Genomic DNA, 24,452 nt, shown 5'->3' with positions numbered 1-24,452 from the left:
CCCATAGTTAGACTGTAAAAAGGTCTATCCCTTTTCAGCCACAAGATGGTGCCATTGGCTGTGCCATCAGTTAGTAATAAAAGAGAGAGAGTGTCCAGTGATTTAAATACCCGTTTAACATGGAAAATAAATGTACATTGACTGTGGTACCTTTGCAATAAAGGTTTTATATATATATATATATATGTGTGTGTGTGTGTGTGTGTGTGTGTGTGTGTGTGTGTGTGTGTGTAAGTCTGGATTTATTTGTACAGAATTTTATCAGCACAGTTCATAGTCTTCTTAACAGAAGTCTGCATCAGCAAAGCTAAATCTGTAGGTGAAATCTTATTATTGTCTGCACTGCACAGAATGCATAGATAGATAGATAGATAGATAGAAACGTGATAGAGATACGTGAAACTTTTTACACGTTTGCGTTAACACGTTCCAGTGGAGAGATACCCGGATGTTGGCCTATTCTACACGCAATCGCCTCTGCCATAACGACCTATTGGTTTTCATTAAACCGAGAAAAATAGAATTTTGTTTTATTGACGATCACTGAGAAGTGTTCTATTGTTTAAAATGCAAAAAACATGTATTATTTTCAAGGTGAAAAGGATTCATTTGCCTTGATCCACGCCGAAAAAAAACGTCTAAATGTCACGTTTTAATGAATAAGCCTAATGAGTAAAACGTATATTTATCCGGCGTCCCCCAGCTCCTCGTTTAACCAAAAGGTACGCTTTGGCATTGTGCCTTTTCATATAGATGTTGTGGGATTACAAACTTAAGAATCTGCTTAAAATCTCCATGTCCTGGCACAACATCATATGAAAACTAAGGTAAACTACATTATATTGGGCATTCAATGTGAACATGATGACATTCAATACAGTTTCCGTTGAGGGGGTTTTGTCAGGTGTTTGCCTACTGAGAGTCAAACTGTGTGTGAATGTTTACATTTCAAGTGCTAGTGACCAGGTGGTGCTCAAAACATTTGTTGATGTTATCTATAGTTTGTTCTCACAGTTGGGTGGCCAATTTTCTCACCTCTATTTCCCTCTGATAAAAAAAGTGAAGTGATCAGAATGATGATCAGAATGCTGTGGATTATTTTGGGCATAGTTAGTACAGATCTGAGAGTGTCGCAGGGCCATAAAGATGGCTACATATAGCGCTTTAGATTCATAGCCGTGAGAGAGAGTGCTGTAACAAAGCTCAGCTTCCAATGTGACAAATGACAAGACATATTCCTATAGGCATTGTTGCATTGAGAAAGATTAGAATCAAGCAAATATTGGTTATAACCAGAAACAGCCAATATATAAATATAAAATATGTACTGTATATAATACAATACAATATATGTTGGTATAATAAAAATAAAAGTCGTATCTGTTAAGATTATTTAAAGGACCAGAGCTGAGATTAACAGTTCGATTTTTAGAACTACAAGGATTACACACAAACTTTATTACAGGCTCCAGGCCCAACAACAGTACATACACCACACAAAAAACAAGAAAAAAAAATACATAAACATATACAATACACCATGTAGGGCCCATACCTCAAGCCCCAGCATGAAATGTTGACTGGGACACGGCCATATACTGTAGCAAGTTTAGAAAATGGATGAGCAAGTGAAATGCTTATTTTTGTTATCATGAAGAACTGGATGCAAATCTGATTAGACAGTAGCGATATTATTCTGTATTAGCAGGGCATTATATCTAATAAAGTTAATAAGCAAAGTTAATGAAGTCTTCATAGAGTGGCCTGACATGTTATGTAGTTAATTATGCTTAGCATTGGCAATTTTGTTGTTTGGAAGAGCATCTGGTACATAAATTGCCACTAAGGACTGATGTAACATGAGACTACTCAGTTATCTTTGTTAATTAACCCAAAGCAGGAGGAAAACACATGTTTATTTCATGACTATGTGCTCTAATTAGACCCAAGGGAGATAATCTAACTGTCACAACAGTTCTAATAAGCACAAACTATTTTGCTTTGTGTGTGGTCAATAAACATTTACTCTCTGCATTGCACCATCATATCATCATTTTTTTTAAATAAATAAATTACTACTTCATTATTATTTCCTTATTTATGTATATTTTGTGTATGTCTGATTTACTTGTGTACTACTTTTCCCTAAGAAAGTCCTGCTGGCTATTACAATATTTCCCAAAGTTGGCATAAATGCTCCCCGGCTTTTTGAATGTTGTTTTATTTGTTTATTTTTTTCCCCAACAGATAATTTGAAGCTTTGTGCTTTTTAAAAGCTTATGTTTAATTTAGCATACGCAAGTATTTAAATTATAATATGACACTAAAATACAGAAAACATATATGAAATACAGCATACTAGAATTACTAATAAAATTAATTTAGTAGTTTGTACACTAATATATTTACACTACACACTAAAATATTTTCATGGTGATTGCACATACATTTCAGAATGTACACTCTAAAAATGCTGGGTTATTTCAACACAAATTTGGGTCAAGTGGACAAACACAAATGTTGGGTTAAAAATGTATTTAAAAAAAATACAGTTGAAAGTGAAAGTTGAAGTTGGGTTAAAATGTTGGATTACATTTTTAACCCAATATTTGGGTTTGTCCATATTTGACCCAAATTTGGGTTGAAACAACCCAGCAATTTTTTAGAGTGTAGCAATGGCTTCTTAATACCATACACACGCATATTTGCATGCAAGCATGAGATTCTAGCTTAATTTCTTTTCATAAAACCATTATCATTTAACTTTTACTTAAAAATGCTATGGCAGGTTTATCCTCCTTAAGATACCCATCACAAACAAGGTGTTATAAGCAATATTTGGGCTGAAAAGCATGCATGCTATAAACTGCAGGAATGTTTTGCATATGGTCACTGTAAGGCACAGACACAATGACGATGACAGATGTAAAATCAACAACTGGTAAATTTATTGTGAGAATGGCAGAAACTGGCACAATAGCAGGTGACTATAGAGACTTTGGCTGATAATATCAGAGTAATGCGATGGATAGTGATGCAGTCTTATCTTTTTCAGGTCGGACAAAGACGATCGTCAGGGCGATGACTTGGAAAACTTCAACTGACCAGATAACGAATGGAATCCTTGGATAATTAAGTGAGTCCGTATTCTCTGACATGGCCAAACACCAACTGATGCTAAGTGTTGGCATGCTTTATAGTGCTGCTGAAAAGCTGTGATGTGTGGTGTGTGTGATAGGAAATCTGGGCACTGTAATTCTGTAGAATGAGGAAGAGCCTGGTATAAACTTGACTATTTGCTATGCACTATGGGACATGCTAATTCTAATCTTCCATATAAGATGTTGTATGTATTGGATATGTTTTTACAGCATGTAGAAATTATTCCCCCAAATGGCAGTCGGCTATCCATTTCAAATTTCTTTTAAAAAAAGTCATGCAACAACAATTTAGTATGACAATTTAATTGTTTTTGTGTTGTGTAATATATTTTATACTTCTTTAAAATTAGCATGCGCACACATAGTACATTAGCAGTGCAGACAACATTTAGCATCATAAATGGTCATAATTATTTTAGTAAAACAGCCACCATATCTTCATGGAAAATAAGATCTAAAATATTGCCCAAACATAATAAGGGTACATACACATACACTAGATTATGAACACATTTTCCACATTTATGTAGAGATCATATACACTAGCGTTCAAAAGTTTGGGGTCAGTGTGATTTAAAAAAAATAAATAATGAATTACTGTAAACAGGAAAGACATTTTTATAATGCTACAAATTATACAATTTATATTACAAATAAATGCTGTTCTTTTAAATTTTATATTCATCAAAGAGTCCTGAAAAACAATATCACTGTTTCCATACATGCAGCAAAACTGCAATGTTTCGAAATTTAAAAAACATTTAAAAAACTTTAAAAACCCAAAACTTAAATGTAATTACAACATCAGTGTAATCGTGAGCCCACACTTTTTGTTCCATTGTTATTATTATTAATGTAATTTTCATTCAAATATTATCAGCCTGCATTTATAGAAAATAATGTACACAAGTTAAACGGGAGAAATCTTAAATATTACCTCCTATTATAATTATAGGTTCTCTATGGAGAAAAAAATACATAAAGAATTATCTGTTAGTGAACACAATTATCAAATATTGGTTTGACAGTTTATGTTTTTAGAAAATATGTTTATCCATCAAATAATATAAATATGAAACTTTAGTTTTTGATGGTGCGTGTGTCAAATATACAACAGAATGTACATTGATTTTAAATGTCACTAAAAGCAATAACCAACAACAACGTCGTTCTTGCTCTCATTTAGCCATTTTAACTTCTTTATTTGGGTCAATACGTGCACCATAACCAGGCATGGCTTTCTTCATATAGCTTCTGAGGCTCTCATCTCTAAGGCCGTAAATGAGCGGGCTCAGGAAGCGAGGAAGCAGGATGAAGCAGAAATAGTAGATAAAAGACATATCTGCCTGAGGCAAGTTTACATGCTGGACAAGTAAGAGTTCTGCGACGGGTTGTGAGAAAGCCATTATGCAGAGGAGAAGCTGGAACCCATGAAGCAGCACTGTGTGCAGAGCCTTCCTCACTGACACTCGGTCCTGCCGCATCTGACGGGTCTCCAGCAGGATCCGAATGTACGTGAAGAGGATGACCACGGCGACCACTGCAAAGAAGATCCCATTGAGGCTCACTTTGAACAGAGCTTGAATAGGAGAAGCATTGAGCACGGTGCTCTTGCAGAGCACCGGGGTCGAATGGACATCTACACCCGGCTTGAGCCGCATCAAGACAAAGTCGACAGTGGGCAGAATGCAGCTGATGAGCCACAGACTTAAAATGATGACCCAAATCCATTCCGGTCTCCAGATGGCAGGGCGGTGAAGTGGGTAGAAAATGGCCACGTAGCGCTCCAGTGACATGGTGGAAAGGATGAGTGGGGTGTTTAGGAAGGTAGCAGTAGACACAAACAGCAGTGGTGCGCAGTAGACGACCGCAAACTGCACAGCGCCCATCACTAACAAGAAGAGGGATACAGAGGAGAGCAGCTGCAGGGTGTCGTTCATCAGCATGTAGGTGAAGAGGATATAACGGGAGCTGTCAAAGAACTGCCTGTGAGATGCAAAGGTGTACAACGTCAGGAGGATGAAGAACAGGAAGGCAATGAAGAATGGGATCACCACACACACCTTTACAATGACAGAAAGGTTGTTGCTGGATGTTGTGTTTCCTGGGAGCTCTGTCAGATTCTGCATGCTTTCCAGGGTTTTACAAAGGCTGAAAGGAATTTAGCAAAAAGACATTTGTTTAGTTTAGAATGTGGAAAATGATGCAATTTGATCTAATCGAATGTGATGTTCACTGGAAAATCTGCATCTGATCTTCTGTTCACAAAATAAACTTCACACGCTTGTTGACTCACCTGTTGGAAGATAAATTAAAAGATGATCAGAGATGCCAGATGGGTAGCCCGCTTTTATATTGCTGAAGATTTGCTTCATGACAAATGAATGGGATTTGTTTCCCCATAGGACGACTCAAATTCACGCTAGATGAACACAAAGCATAATTATAGCAATTAACAACCAAACAATCTAACCATAAATAAAATCAAGTTATCTAGTGTGTGTAATTTTTTTAAAATGTTGTATCCAAGGTTTTTAATTTCAAATTAATTTAAAAAAATTTTTAATTTAATTTCTTCATAACAAGACCCAATAGCAAAACTTATAATCTAAAAAGGAAATATTTAATTACTTGGAAACTTTTATACTTTTATTTACTCTATAACCTATCAATAAATTACCTTCAATTTAGTAAAGTTATTTTGTGGTTATTAGGTATTTTTCTTTCTATCTTTTTATAAAATGATGTAAGTTGTCGAATGTTTGGATGTTTCATATGGCTGGTCATTAACAGAGATATCAGTTATTGACTATGAACTCATGTGCTCTGCCTAGTTTTACCGTATTGTTTGTTCTGCTGTGCAGCAAAGTACTCAGGGACGAAAGTACATTGACAGCTTGTCTGCATATTCATATGCGTCACTCATTAGACTAGCAAGACACGTATCTCACTGTCTGTTTTGTGAAGTGCACTGACCTAAAACGAGGAGGGAAGAGGGAATCATCGAACAACTAAAAGCAAACAGCAAGCTTTATCATAAAGAAGATCTGGTGCAGTTATAGGGGCTTTGAAAAACAAGTCTGCATGTTTTTGGTCAACATCTAGAAGTGCTGCTACTCGCTATGTGATGAAAATGTTAAACTGATCAAACTAAAAGTATTACAATTATATTAGCTAAAAATATTAAGCCTTTGTTCCTTTTAGTTTTAACATATTTACATTTAAATCAACCATTTCCAGACAACTTCACTGAAAATTAAGCCTTTACACATAAATATAGAGCTATCTATATATATATATATATATATATATATATATATATATATACAGTGTTGGGAGTAACGCATTACAAAAGTAATACATTACAGTAACATATTACTTTTTGCTGTAACGCAGTAGTGTAAGGCATTACTAATCAATTTTCAGTAATATTTTACTCGTTACATGTTCAGTGAGGCTTGTATTACAGTTGTATTACAGTGTATTGTCTGCTTTTACTTCTTAAAGGCAACAGACTATGTGAAAGTTTTAAAGCAGTCTTTTAGTGCCAGTTCAGAGCGGTCGCGTCTGTAACATTGTTTTTTCCTCATAAATGCGAACACGAAAACTAAAATAAAATGAATATTTTAAGTTCTATGGAGACTGGAGAGCCAACCCTTCCTCATCCGATTTGCGCAGTGTAATTAACAGAATTACAAAAAATATATTTTACCTCCTATTTTTTTGTCACGCATGAATGTGTGTCTTTTCCCTAATATTAAAAAAAAACATAGACTGATATTTGTCTAATGTCTGGAGTCCTTTAAGGAAGTAGCCTATATACGTTTCAATACAAGTATTTTCTGAGAATTTTTATTTCAAGTTTTGAATGCAAATGTCATGTCCATAATGCTGGACTTCCCCAATTTTAAATAATTTATCCTCAACTAGTTTTGTGGTGTAGGTCTACGTATTTTATAATGTTAACTTTAAATAATACTAATAGCCTAATTTAAAGATAAGGCAGCATTGGATCTGGACGGTAAGGAGAATAACGCTGGAGTTGGAAGAGGTGTGTCGCGATTCTGTAGGTTCGTGGATCTGAGTCGTGTGGCGAATCGCGATTTCGGTTTCATATTGCATATCGTTACAGCCCAAAAGTTAAGTTCTACTTAGTTATTTTGGTGAAAGTAACTCAAAAGTAATACATGAGTAATGTAACGCATTACAATTCTGGGACAGTAATATTGTAAGGTAATGAATTACTTTTAAATAACAGTAACAAGTAATACCTAATGTATTACAGTTTGGAAGTAACTTGCACAACACTGTATATATATATATTTGACTGTATAAAAAGCATTCGTAATTGAATTTCTAAATCACCTGTACAGATTCTAAGATTTTGCTTTGTTTTGCATGCTTTAACCATTCTTTGTAGATCCCATGCACTCTTAGAAAAAAGGGTTCTATATATGTAGCATAGGGTTCTTTACTCAACTCCAAAGGACATTTTATGCTAAAAAAGGTTAAATAATGACAAGAAAGAACACTTTTTGGCTCAAAGGTTCTTTAAAGGCTATTATTCATTCATATATTACATTATTCTGCAACATTTTATAGTTGTTATTAAATTATTGTTTATTAAACTGTTGTAGTAACTTAATATCACATTTTAATCATGCAGATTTTTGGAGGATAAAAACTGAAATGGCACTCTTCGTGTGATATTGATTAATTATTTTTTAACCACCATATCTTGAATTTTGTGATCATTCACATGCATTGCATTTTAGGGGTTCCAAATATGTAGCGCTTTAGAACCTTTTCTTCTAAGAGTGACATTGTCGCATCCCACAATTGGTCGAAAATGTAAAGGGTCTTCGTTCCTGGAGGGCCACTGGCCTGTAGAGATTAGCTCTAACTAATCAAACGCACCTGAACAATGTCTTCAGAATTACTTAAAAGGTACAGGCAGGAGAGTTTTTATCAGGGTTGGAGCTGAATTTTGCGGTATGTGGCCCTATATGACCAAAGTTGGCCATCCCTGGTCTATCTAGGCCTATTTGATGCAAAATAATAAACACATTTGTAGTGTTGTATCAGCTAAATATCCAGATTTTTATGTTACACTAAAACAGTCTTCAAATATTAATTTTATTTATGAGTTAATGTTTCTGAAAGCCTACCATTCTTAACACTAGAAAGAACCCTAAGGATCAGATGTGCATCACAGAAAACAGTTGACCAAATCTTCACAGAGTCAAATCCTGTGAGACTAATTATGTGCTTTATTAGTGCATAGTTATTGCATATCAGTGTAATTTGTGCTTCCTAATTGTTTGGCAATATTGCATCCCACCTGGCAACATGAGGCCAAGTTGCTTGATCCCTTTGCGAGTTGCATTGAGCCAAGCTGCAAAGCAAATATTTATTTAATGACTTGTCACTGTGATTAGTCTCCTGAGCGATACCTCCACCACCAAGAACCAGTCTGTTATAATGATGTAAATATGTTTAACAAACATTGGCCTACAGAGAGTACAGCACCCAAAACACTTCCATAGTTGTCTGAAACTTTCTTTACTGTAAAGAAAGAAAAGTTATGTGGTTATAGTTTATGGACTTTGTGATACTCATTTATCTCAGACAAATACACGAGTAGTAGTTATGCAACGATAGCATATTGCTTCATATTGTGACACAACACAGAGGGTGCACAATTTCTTTTAGTCAGCATGTATGGGATATAGACGGATGGACAGACAGACAGACAGACGATAGATGGATGGATGGATGGATGGATGGATGGATGGATGGATGGATGGATGGATGGATGGATGGATAGATAGATAGATAGATAGATAGATAGATAGATAGATAGATAGATAGATAGATAGATAGATAGATCAACAAAACCAAAATAATATACAAATAATAAAAAAAAATAAAAAACAGAACTGATACCACTGAACATGGGTAACAATCATTGCAAGGGAGAATTATGAAACCTTAAATATATGTGTGTGTGTGTATCATTCATTTAAACTTTTATTAAAAATTATTGCATACACTTAAAATTTATAAAATTTAATTTTTGTAAAAAATGTATGTTAAAAGTCCCCGTGAAATCAAAATTGAACCTATTTACTTTGTTAGCGCATATTACTAGTCTTGTGGTGAACAATTAATTCGTGCAAGTGAATATATATTAAAAAAATGTTTTACCTTAGTAATCTTTAATCAAAATCTGAAAAGTTACTTCCGGTCTGGAACGGTTTCTTTTTTTGATGACGTAGGTTTCACAGTTTGGGTGGGGAAACGCTTAACCACTCCCCTCAAACCGTTAGTTTGCTATGAGCGAGAGATGGAGAGGAGGAGCGCTAGAGTAAAACCCTGCCCTCTGTTCAATATTCCGTTTCACTTGGAAATACGTCACAGCACTGGAGAAAAATCGTTTGCAACTTCCGGTTCACGGGGACTTTAAGCATGACTGTCTCAGTTGTACTCGGTTCTCTGTCCCCTAAACAAAATCAAATCTAAATGTAGCTGTTTTTAACATCCACTTGAATTTTACTTATATAAATGTTATATTATACTTATATAAATCTAATCTGTCAGTACTAACATCCTAACTTTCACAACCTCAAGATATGGAGAACATTGGAGAACCATAGGGCCTTTGTTTGGTCTCATAAATGCACCCATCATATTTGCATTTGTTTCGACTGGATTGTGAATTTCATATTAATGTTCAAATATGAAAGAAAACAAAAAACATTAATAAAACATGAAATAAATAACACAACAATTACAGAGAACACATTTAAGGGTGTACCGTATTATAGATCTCAGTATGCTAATAAATCAACAATAAGGAAGGAAGGAAGGAAGGAAGGAAGGAAGGAAGGAAGGAAGGAAGGAAGGAAGGAAGGAAGGAAGGAAGGAAGGAAGGAAGGAAGGAAGGAAGGAAGGAAGGAAGGAAGGAAGGAAGGAAGGAAGGAAGGAAGGAAGGAAGGAACAGACATGCAGCTGCAGAAAATTCGTAAACTTCAAATACTTTGGCTATTTGTATTTTGTTACAGGCAGCGCACTCTAACTCAATGTAAAACTGTTGTGTTGCATATATTACTTGTTAATGTCATGATTGTGTCTCAGGGCTCCATGTCTATCCTCAACACACAAACAAATCTAAATTTAGATCTAGATGTCATCAATTAAGTAGGTGTCATCTTTTAGAGTTTTACTCTATCAAACCCTATATAAATGTCTGTTCACAGCAAACTTCATCATTTGGCTCATGCAGGTAAAGTTTCCTCTGATATGACCAGGACTCAAGGACAGAGTCAAGAATACTCTCAAGTAAATAGTATAGCAAGGTTATGTAACATTGATGCAACATTGTTGTAAACTGAACACTTGTTCAGTCTTTGTTTTTCATGTCAACACGGAGCTTATTTGGACTGTTCTAAAGCATTGATTATTTATTTCTTACATATTTAATGTATTATAGTAAATGTGCTTTTGTTTTATGTCTAATTTTCTCCCTAGATGTGCACACAATGGCCAGTCAGAATGCCAGTGGCGATGAGCAGATACTACTTATCCAAGTTGACCCCGTCCGGAGAAAAGTTTCACTGGCGCTGACCCAGATCTTTGTGTTGCCCTTCATCTACCTCATCTTCCTCATGCTCATAATATTCTCCAAGAAAGAGACTTTCAGAACAGAGACACGCTATATATTGTTTGGTCACTCTCTCCTGGTGGACCTAATATTTCTTTGTCTGACAGATTTGGTTGTGCTCTTATCGTACAACTTAGTTTTAATACCGCTGCATTTCTGTATCCCCATCTGCATTTTAACGGAAGCAATTGCAGTAAGTGCACCATTAACCATCGGTGCCATGTGCGTGGAGCGCTATGTGGCCATTTGCATGCCACTCCGACATCATGCGATCTCCACCTCTGGAAGAGCCATCATGGTGATTTTAATGATTTGGATCCTGAGCTCCATAACCCCCTTTGTTGATATGTTCATTCTTGTCAGCACGGCCTCTCGTGAATACTTGTCTCAACTCACACACTGTCACTATGAGATTATGATTCCGGAAAAGATCCATCACTTTGCTAGGGGTTTGTTGTACATTGCGGGGCTTGTGGTTATTTTAATCATTGAAGTCTTTTGTTATATAATGATATACCTTGCTGCACGTGCAGCATCTGGTGACAAATCAGCATCAAAAGGGCAGCGCACCATTTCCCTGCACATATTGCAGCTGTTTTTATGTACTGCTGAGGTGATGTGCCCTTACATTGAGAGTGTAGTTATGCAGTATGATATTCAAACATATCTGACTGTCCGATTAATAAATTTCCTAGCATTTAGTGTCACTTCTAGAGCTGTAAGTCCTCTCGTCTATGGGTTTAGAGATGAGAAATTCTATGCAGCAATGGCTTATTATGTCAGATACAAAAACAATGTTATCTCATCTGACAATGATAAACAAACATAATTATCTATTTTAAGTGTTTCTGGGATTTTTTTTTAATCTTGTCTAAATTCCTTTTCTGTATCAAAACTCCAGTTTTGGTTGACCAACTGCCTAGTTGATATATTCTAATAATGAAGCTTGAGAGTTTTAAATTGTCTGGCCAGCTGCAAGATTTATCTTGGGAAGAGACCTCTCACAACATGACTGCTTGTAGATACAAATTTGCAAAAAGATCCACTTTTGTAATGAACAATTTATATGCAATTGCAGACTATTTGAGATCAGTATACACGTTTAATGAGATTGTTCATAAATTATTGTTCATTCTGGCATCTAATAAATATTTCTGTTTCTAATATTTCCATGTTGGAAAAGTTCATTAATCTATCATTTGCATTTGATGTATAATTCTTTTTTCTCTTTCTGAAGACTCCTAATGTCTTTCATCTGTAATACATCTGTGATAATAACATTTACTAAACAAACATGCAAAGGCCATTAGTGTGATACTCAATACACTTTCACATTTTTTGTCATAATCTGTATTTTTTTTTTTTTTTGAAAAATAAATTGGATCAAATTCCATTATTTAAATACATATGGAGCATTATGGTTCTCTAACATTTAATGAAATACAGTCTATGACATATGTATGAACCATGGTTGAGAACCACTGGCCTTTTCAAAGGATCATATTTGTGATTTATGTCCCTCAAGCTCTAAACCCTTTGGTTTATATCTTTTTTTCCCCCTCTGTAACACTGTTTGTTGTTGTGGGAAGAAGGAGGGGGAAACCGGCGAACATTCAAAGACTTTAATAATAAAATTTATCAGCAACAAAATGAAAGTGTAAGCCAGCAGCTTCTCACGGATGACTGCTGGCCTCACAAAACAGAAACACATAAAATCAGGCCTGTTCCTCTCTCAATTTCCACTGTAGCCGCTAGGTCGAAGGTGGGGATCAACAGTGGACCTGAAAACAATGATCTCTGTTTTGTTTTCATTTAAAAATAAAAAGAAATTGCTCCAGCCAAAATTTTACTTCATCAACAACCTAAAAATGATGAAAGGGCAGAGGGATCATTTCTCTTGATTGGAACGTACATTTGAATGGCGTCTGCATAACAGTGAAAAGATACCCCATGTATTCACAGAATGGTGCCCAGCGGTAACATGTCGAGGGAAAAGATAAAAGGCGCTAAGATAGATCCTTGAGAAAGGCCGCAGGTTAGATGCGCAACAGAAGAGGAGCAATTTCCTAACTTTACTCTGAAAGTACGACCCGAGAGATAAGACTGGAACCACGGGAGGACGATACCTTTTAGCCCCACATCATACTCTAGTCTGGATATCAGGATATATAGAGTGGTCGATCGTATCAAAAGCTGCTGACAGATCCAGAAGAACAAGAGCCACAGAGTCACCAGTGCACTACTTGTTGAGAAAGATAGGGGTGAAGGGTCTTTATGTCTTTATGATAGGGGCTTTATGGCCTGTTGTCTCCAACAGGCCATAAAGTCCATGTCAAGTGCTGCCGAGAAAACTGGCTCTGGATCAAGCGTAAGGACTCCAAATAGGCAGCAAGGTAGAGACAGATGGTATGCAGGCTCTGGGAGAAGGACGCCCCTGCCATGCAGAACCCATTCGGGATATGGAGGGTATGGCATGGAGGGGGGTGGGACGCTGGGTACACTGTCGAGCCTTATGGAGACGTTGTGGCTTCAATCAACAAAACGTTGATGAAGCAGGATGACCGGATGACTCCAATCACATACCCTTTCCTCCTTTTCACCACTCCACACCGACTGCTACTGTCAAGAGTTTTCTACTCTATACAGTGTCAATGTGCAATAGGCATGGCTCCACTTAGAACAAGATCAGAGCAAGAGCATGAGTGAAGTACAGCCTTATACTGATTTGGTAAACCGCACTGTGTTTTATACACGTATTAAATAGATATAGTCTCAGAAAAAAAGGTACAAAAGCTGTCACTGGGGCGGTTCAAAAGGTACACTTTTGTACCTAAAGGGTGCATATTGGTACCTTAATGGTACATATTAGCACCTAAAATGAGCATTAAGGTACCAATATGCACCCTTTAGGTACAAAAGTGTACCTTTTGAAAAGGTACCGCCCCAATGACAGCTTTTGTACCTTTTTTTTCTGAGAGTGTATGGTGGACATGTTACATTGGCATTGTTTTCCTATGTTTTTACATCATGAAAATCTTATGGCATAAATGATTAAAAATACATTAATATTATGCAATTTATATAGGCCTATGTGGCTTTTGTAGCATATATATCCCTTACAATATTATGTTTGTTATGTTAGGTGTTTTTAGCAAACCTTTTCCACATGGGTATGGACAAGCAAATCTAAATTTAGCTCTAGATGTCAACAAGTAAGTAGATCCACAGGAGTTTTACTCTGTCAAACTCTATATAAATGTTTGTTCACAGCACATTTATTACACTTAATGACCAGGGCTCAAGAATAGAGTCTTACTGTCAGTAAGTAATAAAGCAAGGTGATATTTGTAACTGATTTCATGACCTTCATTTATTGTATGCAAACTGAAATGTAGGCTACTTTTCATGTCTACATAAATATTTGAAACTTATTAATGATGCATATTATAAATATTGAGAATATATGTCTTGTGTATTGTTATGTATTGTATATTAAACGTGATTATTCACAATGAAATCTATATAACTGGGACAGTTAAAATTATTATGGTTAAACATAACTTAACATAAATGTCAATCTTTCACACTTTTTTCCACTATTGTATCTGCATAAATAGCTACAAGAATGAAATTGTTAACTGAAATCATAAGGGTTTTTTTTTATTGCTACATAAATATTTGAAGCTTATTGATAATGTATTTTATCAAAGTTGATTATTTATTTCTCAAGGATGAGTGATGGTTTGTCTCAAATAGGCTGTGCGTTTTTGTTTGTCTAACTTCTGTTTTATGTTCTCGCAGATGTGCACACAATGGCCAGTCAGAATGCCAGTGGCAATGGACAGATACAATTGCTCCTAGCTGACTCCGTCTGGAGAAAAGTTTCACTGGCGCTGGTCCAGATATTCGTGTGGCCCTTCATCTACCTCATCTTCCTCATGCTCTTAATATTCTCCAAGAAAGAGACTTTCAGAACAGAGGCACGCTATATATTGTTTGGTCACTCTCTCTTGGTTAATCTACTATATCTTTGTCTGACAGATTTTGTTGTGCTCTTATCGTACAACTTAGTTTTAATACCGCTGTATTTCTGTATCCCCATCTGCATGTTGATGGTTGTGCTCACAGCCAACGCATTCTCACCCCAAGGCGTCACCTTTGACCATGCTTCAATATTTGACGTTTTAGGCGCCCTTTAGCGTCACTTACATGACGCGATCCTACGGCGTCATCTAACTGACGCTAAAGGAAAGCGTCTGTTAGAGGACGCGGTTAGGTTTAGGTGTGGGGTGGGGGTAGGGTACACGCGATCCTAGGGCGTCATCTTACTGACGCTAAAGGGCGCCTAAAGCGTCAGATATTGAAGCATGTCCAAATGCTTCCCAAGGCGTCAGTTAAGTGACGCCTTGGGTGTGAGAATGGGCTGTCACAGCATGTGCACCACTGACTATTACAGCCATGTGCGTGGAGCGCTATGTGGCCATTTGCATGCCTCTCCGACATCATGCGATCTCCACCTCTGGAAGAGCCATCATGGTGATTTTAATGATTTGGATCCTGGGCTCCATAACCCCCTTTGTTGATTTGTTCATTCTTGTCAGCACGGCCTCTCGTGAATACTTGTCTCAACTCACAATCTGTCACAATGAGATGATGATTCCGGAAAAGTTTCATCAATTTGCTAGGGGTTTGTTTTTCATTGCGGGGCTTGTAGTTATTTTAATCATTGAAGTCTTTTGTTATATAATGATATACCTTGCTGCACGTGCAGCATCTGGTGACAATAAGAAGTCAGCATCAAAAGGGCAGCGCACCATTTCCCTGCACATATTGCAGCTGTTTTTATGTACTGCTGAGGTGATGTGTCCTTACATTGAGAGTTTAGTTATGCGGTATGATAGTCAATCATATCTGACTGTCCGATTTATACATTTCCTAGCACTTCGTGTCACTTCTAGAGCTGTAAGTCCTCTCGTCTATGGGTTTAGAGATGAGAAATTCTATACAGCTCTAACTTACTATTTCAGATGCAAAAACAACACCATCTCTTCTGACACAATTAAACAATAATTTTAATAAAGTCTTATTAATAATTCAGTCAAACTGCATGGTTTGTAAATGTTTTAAAAGTGTGATTTTACATGCCTAAATGCGTTATTTGTATCATATCACATTTCCAGAATATTATTTTCTAAGGGTAAGTAAATGATGAAAATTTGTTTCATTTTTGTGAAGGCTATCCCGTTAAGAGCGACATCTAGGTAGGCCTATTTGTCTGCTATGTCTTTGGACGGTGCCTCTCAGAAGCAGTGTATTGCTTAATAGTGACCTCTATTGGCTCGATAGAGCATTTATTTCTTTGCATTACATACATGTCAAAGTAAAAAAAAAAAAAAAACCTCACACACACACACATATACACCACCGGTCAAAAATTTTCAAAGATCAGTAAGATTTTTTATGTTTTTAAATGAAGTCTCTTCTGCTCACCAAGGCTGCTTTATTTGATGAAAAAAAATGACAAACAGTAATATTGTGAAATATTATGACAATTTAAAATGACTGTTTCTATTTTAATATTTTAAAATGTAATTTGAAAGCTGAATTTTCAACATTATTACTGTTGCTGATTACACATCAGTTTTCAGTGTCACATGATCCTTTATTAGAAAAATCATTCTAATATGCTGATTTTACGTTCAAAAAAACATAAATTATTATTTTCAATGTTGAAAACAGTCGTCTACCATTTTCCCCCCAAAATTCTATGATGAATAGGAAGTTAAAAAGAACAGCATTTATTTAAAATATAATCTTTTCTAACATTATAAATGTCTTTACTGTAACTTTTGATCAACTTTCCCCCAAAAATAAAAACTAAATTCTAACTGACCCCAAACTTTTGAATGGTAGTGATTAATGTTACAAAAGCTTTCCATTTCAGATCAGTTCTGTTCTTTTGAACTTTCTATTCATCAAAGAATCCTGAAATAAAAATGTAAAAAACTGTTTTCAACATGGATAATAATCATAAATGTTTCTTGAGCATCATATTATAATAATTTCTGTAGGATCATGTGGCATTCAGCTTTGATCACAGGAATAAATTACACTTCACTATATATTCACATAGAAAACCACTGTTTTAAATTGTAATAATATGTAATAATATGTTATAATATGTAATATATATATATATATATATATATATAAACAAAAACACAAAGCATATTTGAGACATTCCATGACTCATCCTTGAGAAATAAAAAATCAACATTGATCAAATACATTATCAATAAGCTTCAAAAATGTATGTAGCAATAACATAACATAATTTCATTCTTGTATTTTTGCAGACACCATTAAAGTGTATATATATGACAATAAGGACATTAGCCTACAAATCCTCCTGATTAATTGTCTCACAGCTTGCTAGATGAGCATGATGGGGAGGAGCTGAGAAAATGACCAATTCACTCATACTGTTCAAAGCTGGAAGATAAGTTGTTGTTTGAGGTCGTTTGAACTTATCAAGAGCTTTCTTCAGTTATCTAACTCAAAGTAAACACACAGTAACTATGGCTCCTCATATTGCATAGCTATATTTTTGCCCACTAAGTATTTTTTTCTTATCATGACTTACTTGTTTTTCTGCCACACCCCTTTGAAACGTGTAGGTAGGGTTGCCAATTGTACCGTATTAGCCGGAACGTCCTGTCCCGTTAATTTAACCAATAACCACTGATGGCCGTTGTTATTTTAATGACGAGCGACAAGTGTGCTCAAATTGAAAGTTCAAAAGAACAGCATTAATCTGAAAGAGAAAGCTTTTCTAATATTAAAATGTCTGTACTGTCACTTTGACTAATTTAATGCATTCATTTCTTTTCTTTTTTTAATTCTTCCTGACACCAAACCTTTGAACGGTAGTGTATAGGCCTAATGCTACAAAAACTTTCAGTTCATTTTTAGACATTTGTTTCTCTGATGTTAAAATTCTTTTTAGGATTGAGTTGTCTTTAAATAATTTACGCAAAACAAATGTGTAGCCTGTCTGAGAACCAATAGACATAGGCTACAAATGTTTTGACTATCACTTACTTTCAAATAACCATTGTCTCTTATATTCCTTTTCTGGCTACCCTTCTGTAGCCTACGTGCAGGCCATGCTCACCAATGGCCTCTGTTCTCAATACACAAGTACGATAGCTATAGCTGCATCACCATAATGAAAAACAACCACAAACAAACTCACTGTTTACCACAGCCTGTTATCCAACATTTGTGCTGACGCAGTGTGTAAATGTGCGTCAACCCCTATCTTTCCTTGAACTTAAACCGCTAAAATCAAGATTAAAGGTCCAAATAAACGGATCAATGCATGCAGGGCAGAGTCCTTTAGCAGTATATAAATGCTGGTGGGCAGTGCTGTCAACTTTAAAAACTGCAAGAGCTTTACTTTAAGAAAAATACAGGCTTAAGGGATACATCTACGAATATTATTTTATTTTCTATTAGTAAAAGACTGTGAGGCAATATGCAGGCTTTTAGAAACTGTGGTTTGTGTGCAAGTGGGAATCTTTTGAAAGGTCGGACCGACTTCCTGGTTGCCCGGAGAAACATGTCTGTGCTACGACTCAGCGCTACGTGCGTTCAACTTCTCAAGTAAGAATGCGTGCATTTTTTTTTAAGTTTTAATGTTGTGGTGGATATGCGTGTTAGGGTGTTATTTTAATTTAAGTCATATTCTCAGTCTAATTTATTTTGTTATATCAAGGGACAAGACCAAGATCAATGTGGTCTGCAGCAGCCCCGCTCATCATCAGCGTCTTCTGCGCCTGGTTGCCCGATCCAAAGCAGTTGCGTTCAGTGTCAGCAGCGGCCTCTGTGCTGTTCCTTTCACACAGGTAACTAATGTAAACATGTTTAAATTTAGCATTTACGCTATAGACACTGAGCAATTGACAAACTTGTAAAACGCACAAATGGAGAGCCGATCTTTGACAGCATGGGATTGGTGAATTCTGATTTAGATGTCCAATCACCCTGAATTTATCACTGCCTAAACATTTAAATTTTGACATTTAATCACCCTCAAGTTGTTCCAAACCTGTATTAGTTTCTTTTTTCTGTTGAACAGTCGTTATTCTTTTTAGAATGTTGGTAATCAAACAGTTAGTGGGCCCCATTGACTTACATGTCGATTTTTCTCTGGAAGTCAATGGCTAGAGTCAACTTTTTCTAGCATTCTTTAAAATATCTCCTTTTGTGTTCAATAGAAGAAAGAAACTCATACAGGGTTGGAACCACATGACTCAAGGGTGTGTAAATAATGACAATTCAAATTTTTGGGTGAACTATCCCTTTAATGATTCACTACTTTTTAATAATTGTTGCCAAATCAAATGGTTTTCTTATTGAAATTTTTGTGGTTAATCTGGTTATGCGAGTCATGTTAATTAATTTTAAGCTCTGACTCAGTTTTACGTGTTGTTGATTCACTAAAAAGAATCGTCTCAAAAGAGTAAATTGTCTCGGAGCTTGTCACACTGTACATTTCTGATTCATTGAAAAGAACCAACTCAAGAGTCATTAACAAAAATCGAAAAAAGTGCCATAATGGCAAGTGTAATGAAACTCATCCCTTTTTTTCTCCAGCAGGTTGAAAACCTCTCGCATGAATCCCTGATTTGTCGGGCCTCTTGTCTGGTCACTGACAGTGCCAACACTTACCTCTCTCAGACAACGCTGGCCCTTGTGGATGCCCACACACAATATGCAAAGGTAATATTTTTAACACTCCATTTTAAAACTATAGTCCACTCAGTAAAACTTCACAATGTGGAGACTTGATTGATTTCTAAAATATTGTTTCAACTTTTCTCAGGCACTACATACACTCATTGCCCTTCAGAAGCGATACATTACCTCAATAGGAAAACTGACCCCTGCTGAAGAGGGCAGCATTTGGCAGGTGATCATTGGCCAGCGAGTAGAGGTACTGTAAATACTGTTTGTTTACATTTTGTAGAACAAGGTCTGCTTTCGTTTATCTAATAAGTGTTGTTTTACCTTTTGCAACAAGATGAATAATGATTTGTAAGACTGATTAGCAGACCTTGTTGATATCTGAAGTAGTTCTTTCTAATTGAAGAGGACTCCATTTCAGAGCTTTCACAATGTTTCTCTCTTTTGTCAGGTTAGTGATCGATTGGAAGCATGTAAACGCTTTGAGTCAAACTGGATGAATGCCATCCACATCTGTGAGTTGTCAGCAGAGGCAGCATACAATTCAGGTATGTTTATCAATTGGCCTTTATTACAATCCATTAAAAAACACTTCTTGTATGAGATTTATCCAGGCTGTAAATTGATTCAATCCTGATATTTTTACAGGGGCCGAGCATGCATGCACAGCAACAAAGACTAACCTGCAGGTGGCACAGTCCAAAGTGGAGGAGATTAGAAAGATCTCAAGAGAAGCAAAGAAAAAACTGGCTGAGACTAAAGCAGAAGAAATCCAGAGAATGGCTGAATATGTGTCCAGCATTGACATTAATGACCTGGAAGATATACCAGAGGCCTACCTTCGTGAGGACTAGAAAAAAAAAATTGCAATTCTGTAGCAAACAGTGAATCACTCAATGAGTATGACTGAATCCAGAATGCACCTTGAAATGAATTTGCATTTTGCAGTGAGTATTGGTTATGGATTTTGGTCCTGGTTTTAAAGGCCTAATTTAATCCACATAATGTGTGTATATAACAATAGAACAGGTTAAAGTCTAACAAATGTAATATATTTAAAATAACTCGTATTACCTGTTAAAGTTGTTAACACAGCTTGTAAGATCCATAGATTTCTTTAGAAATAACTTTTGTTTTGGTATTTGTATATTATGTATATATTTTCATATTGTTTATTTTTTGATGCAATTACATGATATGAGGTAATGCAACATTGTAATATCACATCATCCTGTGATATAATTTCAGTGTATTTCTGCAAAGTTGCAATCAATCTGTTTTATATTTTTAAGAGATCACCTGCTATTTATTATCTCAATAAATGGAAAATTTCTTCAGAACTGTTTTTGCAAAATGTTTGAATTCCATTCAATAGAAGTGAATTATGGTGCCTTGCTGCTTGAATATTTTGTGTCATTCAAATATGAACTTATTTAATGACATTATCATTTATTGTAATTATGTGTTTTATCATTAAAGTACAGTTATTGATGCTTTAATTTAGTGAGTTTCATGTTGAAGTTCAAAGTTTTAACCAACAGAGGGCGATGGCATGCTTTATTATGGAAAAGAACGTTTGGGAATTTATATTTTAGTCTAATTACAATACAGAAATCTGTTCCTTCAGTTATTGACTTTAATAAAGATGTTGTAGGGATAGTACACTAATAATGGATTACATTTCTAAAATCATTTACCATGAGTTTCTTTCTTTCTTTCTTGTTTTGGACTCAAAAATAGAAGTTATGCAGAATGGAAACCTGTTATTCACTTTCATGGCCATATAATAAAAATCACTGGTAACTGAGACTGTCTTTCAGCCTAAAAAGTGTATCTTTTTATTTGAAACTGATACAAAATGTGGGCTATTTAATACAGGTTCTTCAAACAGAAGTTTCATTCAGTATCAGCGTATATAACAGCACAATGATGTGTTTCTGTCCTACAGACATATTCGTTGATTCCAGTCATTCAAGGGATAATTCAACCAACAATGAAAACTTTGGCAGTACTTATACTCACCCTCAAATTGTTCCAAACTTGTATGAGTTTTTTTCTTCTGTTGTATACAAAAGAAGATATTTTAAAGAATGTTGGAAACCAGACTGCCGACACCCTGATCTTTCATTGTAGGAAAAAATGACTATAGAAGGCATGGGTGCTGTAATATTTTGATAACCAATATTCTTTCAAATATCTTCCTTTATGTTCAATAGAAGAAAGAAACTCATATAGGTTTGGAACAACTTGAGGGTAAGTAATGACAACATTTTAATTTCTTTGTGAACTATCCCTTTAAAAGGCTTAATGACCTGTAGTGATTACTGAGAATCCAAACGGTTTTCGACCGTTACGAACTTCCCTCTAACAATTTATAACCACCTTTAAAAACAAACTAGCAATGTTCAATGTTTTTAATGTTCTGCGATCGTTAGAAATGATTTAAAAATTGCTTAAAAGGTAATCAATTCGATATGTTCTCTCTTTCCACGATTCACGAACTCCACGAAAATATTTGTCTGTATGTGTATCAAGTTCCAGAAGTTGCATTATTGAGTAACATTCAGAAAACCGAGGACCAATAAAAAATGATTGATTGGTGTAAATGGCACCACTCAGCTGGGGATTTATCACTTTTGAAAGACATAAATAAAACACAAGGATCATGGAAAGCGTGCCCAGCATGGCTCACTCTTTAATCTGAGTGAACTGGGCGACATCTCCCAGCACCCCATTGAGCCAAGCCATTCCAATGTCCAGTTGTGTAATGTTACAAGGAACATTTGAGCAAATTCATTCCAGCACGGCTAAATGAAGTTGAAGAAGACTACATTAATGACACTATTGATATCAATTAAGGAGCTTTAAATACCCGGCCTACAGATATCCCGGGACACTTTTGCTTTTTAACTTTGCGCAACCATTAATTCGAAGCTGTTGCTATTATAATGCCATCAATCTGTCTCTGAACGAGTGTAAACGCTAACTGGATCGCAAGCAATCCCCTGCGTCTTTGACGAGTTTATTTTTAGTCGGAAACAAACCACTGCTGGACAAGGTTCCGCCCACGCGCGGTTCGGCTGCTGTGAGTGTGTTTGTGTGTGTGTGGATCAGACACCGAGGAGGAACTCACTACTACTGCAGTCAGTCAGAAACCATGGCAGAGGAAGTAAGACACATCTTTGGGAATAGCACGTTTTTCAATGGGCTTCTACCCCTCCTCGGACTTCTATTGAGCGTATGCACCGGTGGGTACTTTATCCTTTCCAGGATGATAACAAGTCATGTTGAATTGGACTTACCTTAAAGTTTAACATGCAAGTTTTGCGGTAAAGTTTACCCTAGCGAGCTTGGATCGGATGTCTGGGATGGTATGCCCATGTGTAAAAGTGCTCCGTTAGCAGTTAAAGTCAATATAAATGTTATTAAACTAACAATAATATGCTGTTGTTTTTATTTTCAGACAGTTTTTTTTTTCCAAAGATGCTTGGGTTTATGAAACTGTGATTTATTAGCATACAAGCAAAGCGTAGAATGATATATTTTTTAAACTCTTTCATTTGCACGATTTAGTTTCTGATATTTTATTATTTTCATGATAGTCCTTTTATATAGGACTTATTATATAATTTTTTTGTGAATTTTAATGCATGATGTAAAATAGTTTTTCTATATTCATATTGCAAATATTTAAAAACTTCTTCACATTATTAGACTTTTAAATTACTTTAAATATACATTCAATAATAAATTAATAGCATTTTTATTTGTCCATCTCTATCTCTCTCTCTCTCTCTCTCTCTCTCTCTCTCTCTCTCTCTCTCTCTCTCTCTCTCCTTTGAAAGAAATATCAATATCATATTAGTATTCAAAATAAAATGTACAATCACAATAAACAGTGTTGTGATGTGGAAACAGTTAGTAAATAAACTTAATGCATCCAGGCTGGTAGGTGTCAGTATGAAGTTCAAAACGACTGGTAGCATATTATGGAGAACTAAACATAAACAAAAATGGTTACACTTTATTTTAAGGTGTCTTTGTTACAGTGTCATTATAGATTTAAGTACTGAGTAATATTAATTAACAACATGTACTCACTATAGGGTTTAGGATTTGGTTGGGGGTTAGTTGCATGTAATTTTCTGTCATTATTACTATGGTAAGTAAATGTAACGTGTAATAAGGACACTGTAAAATAAAGTGTTATCACAAAAACTTACTAGGTAAGTCCCAGTTCGCTTGCGTATGCACTTTTCTTTGTTACTTTGTAATATAAATAGTGTGAGTAGTTTGTTGTTCACACTGAAAATTCCCAAAAAAGAAAGCACACTTAAAAGTACCCGCATTATGCATGTAATTAACAGAAACTGTTGCAGCTTTCCTTAACATAGCAGGGCTCCTGGATGACAAAATAACCTTCTCAAATTTCATTTGGGACACAACTACTATGTTCAGAGAAGTTTCAGATTTGGCTGCTTCAAGTAAGTTTTTCTGAAACACCCAGAATGATGAACCAGAATGGAATGGTTGTAAAGTGTTTGAGTAAATGGTGAAGAACAAGTGAAAGGTGGGGTGTGTTTAGGCAAGGGGGTGGAGGGCATACTTTAGCGCCTGAAAGGAAAAGGACGGAAGCCACAGAGTCTGGACTTATTGACCTGTTATTTGGCACTCTGCCAGTGGGACCTTCCACTATTTTTGGTAATATTAAGTTAAAATAGGAGAAACTGTCAGCCTACCCCTTAGTAAAACACTGCAAGAGGAAGTGGTATGTCACACAGAATGACTATAATCATGTCGTTTGTAGCCCAATGGGAAGGGTGGAAAAATGGATGCAGCAAGCAACTTTAAGCATAAATAAAGCATTTGCTAAATGGTAG

General features: G+C 35.8%; 5 protein-coding genes across 9 annotated transcripts in view; 4 read left to right on the top strand and 1 right to left on the bottom strand.

Moving 5' to 3' along the window:
* or94a1 (odorant receptor, family 94, subfamily A, member 1) overlaps positions 1 to 12,120 on the top strand; it is a 29,054-nt gene extending 16,934 nt beyond the window's left edge. For 2 of the 3 annotated variants that reach the window (XM_089121380.1, XM_039671009.2), the window contains exons 2-3: positions 3,056 to 3,136; positions 10,692 to 12,120. In XM_089121380.1, coding sequence (XP_088977506.1) covers positions 10,703 to 11,653 — 951 coding nt within the window. In that variant the 5' untranslated portion in view covers positions 3,056 to 3,136; positions 10,692 to 10,702 and the 3' untranslated portion in view covers positions 11,654 to 12,120. Of the gene's footprint in view, positions 1 to 2,807; positions 2,984 to 3,055; positions 3,137 to 10,691 lie in introns of those variants that run through there. The other variant, XM_039671010.2, reaches the window with a different exon arrangement.
* Positions 2,927 to 5,620, bottom strand: or95a1 (odorant receptor, family 95, subfamily A, member 1). 2 transcript variants are annotated; one of them, XM_039671005.2, is made up of 2 exons: positions 5,458 to 5,620; positions 2,927 to 5,312 (listed from the first exon to the last, which is right to left on the bottom strand). In XM_039671005.2, the coding sequence occupies exon 2, from the start codon at positions 5,288 to 5,290 to the stop codon at positions 4,340 to 4,342; it is 951 nt and encodes a 316-aa protein (XP_039526939.2). In that variant the 5' UTR covers positions 5,291 to 5,312; positions 5,458 to 5,620; the 3' UTR covers positions 2,927 to 4,339. The 2 variants fall into 2 exon arrangements, with proteins under 2 accessions (XP_039526939.2, XP_039526942.2); XM_039671008.2 differs by lacking the exon at positions 5,458 to 5,620 and having other exon boundaries at positions 2,927 to 5,147; positions 5,225 to 5,354.
* A 2,516-nt stretch (positions 12,121 to 14,636) lies between the features above and the next one.
* Positions 14,637 to 18,162, top strand: LOC148973369 (odorant receptor 131-2-like). The gene is made up of 2 exons (XM_089121377.1): positions 14,637 to 14,940; positions 15,245 to 18,162. The coding sequence occupies exons 1-2, from the start codon at positions 14,637 to 14,639 to the stop codon at positions 15,892 to 15,894; spliced, it is 954 nt and encodes a 317-aa protein (XP_088977503.1). The 3' UTR covers positions 15,895 to 18,162.
* Positions 18,163 to 18,260: 98 nt separating this feature from the next.
* Positions 18,261 to 20,912, top strand: diabloa (diablo, IAP-binding mitochondrial protein a). 2 transcript variants are annotated; one of them, XM_039671119.2, is made up of 6 exons: positions 18,261 to 18,489; positions 18,602 to 18,731; positions 19,486 to 19,608; positions 19,712 to 19,822; positions 20,024 to 20,120; positions 20,221 to 20,912. In XM_039671119.2, the coding sequence occupies exons 1-6, from the start codon at positions 18,362 to 18,364 to the stop codon at positions 20,424 to 20,426; spliced, it is 795 nt and encodes a 264-aa protein (XP_039527053.2). In that variant the 5' UTR covers positions 18,261 to 18,361; the 3' UTR covers positions 20,427 to 20,912. The 2 variants fall into 2 exon arrangements, with proteins under 2 accessions (XP_039527053.2, XP_039527052.2); XM_039671118.2 differs by having other exon boundaries at positions 19,483 to 19,608.
* Positions 20,913 to 22,404: 1,492 nt separating this feature from the next.
* nectin3a (nectin cell adhesion molecule 3a) overlaps positions 22,405 to 24,452 on the top strand; it is a 31,236-nt gene continuing 29,188 nt past the window's right edge. The window contains exon 1 of the mRNA XM_039670404.2: positions 22,405 to 22,820. Within this exon, the coding sequence (XP_039526338.2) occupies positions 22,730 to 22,820 (91 nt within the window). The 5' untranslated portion in view covers positions 22,405 to 22,729. The remainder of the gene's footprint in view (positions 22,821 to 24,452) is intronic.

This window comes from Pimephales promelas, chromosome 16 (genome assembly GCF_988280905.1).
Source record: "Pimephales promelas chromosome 16, fPimPro1.hap1.1, whole genome shotgun sequence".
In the NCBI taxonomy this organism is placed as follows: domain Eukaryota; kingdom Metazoa; phylum Chordata; class Actinopteri; order Cypriniformes; family Leuciscidae; genus Pimephales; species Pimephales promelas.
This window is presented reverse-complemented; position numbering and strand designations above follow the sequence as displayed.

What these genes read in the sequence shown, in the direction of transcription:
- LOC148973369 (XM_089121377.1), top strand. Translation starts at nt 14,637, where the DNA reads ATGGCCAGTCAGAATGCCAGTGGCAATGGACAGATACAATTGCTCCTA. An exon ending in CCCCATCTGCATGTTGATGG is followed by an intron (nt 14,941 to 15,244) that starts TTGTGCTCACAG and finishes GGGTGTGAGAAT; the next exon opens with GGGCTGTCACAGCATGTGCA.
- or95a1 (XM_039671005.2), bottom strand. Translation starts at nt 5,290, where the DNA reads ATGCAGAATCTGACAGAGCTCCCAGGAAACACAACATCCAGCAACAAC.
- diabloa (XM_039671118.2), top strand. Translation starts at nt 18,362, where the DNA reads ATGCAGGCTTTTAGAAACTGTGGTTTGTGTGCAAGTGGGAATCTTTTG. An exon ending in ACGTGCGTTCAACTTCTCAA is followed by an intron (nt 18,490 to 18,601) that starts GTAAGAATGCGT and finishes TGTTATATCAAG; the next exon opens with GGACAAGACCAAGATCAATG. An exon ending in AGAGGCAGCATACAATTCAG is followed by an intron (nt 20,121 to 20,220) that starts GTATGTTTATCA and finishes ATATTTTTACAG; the next exon opens with GGGCCGAGCATGCATGCACA.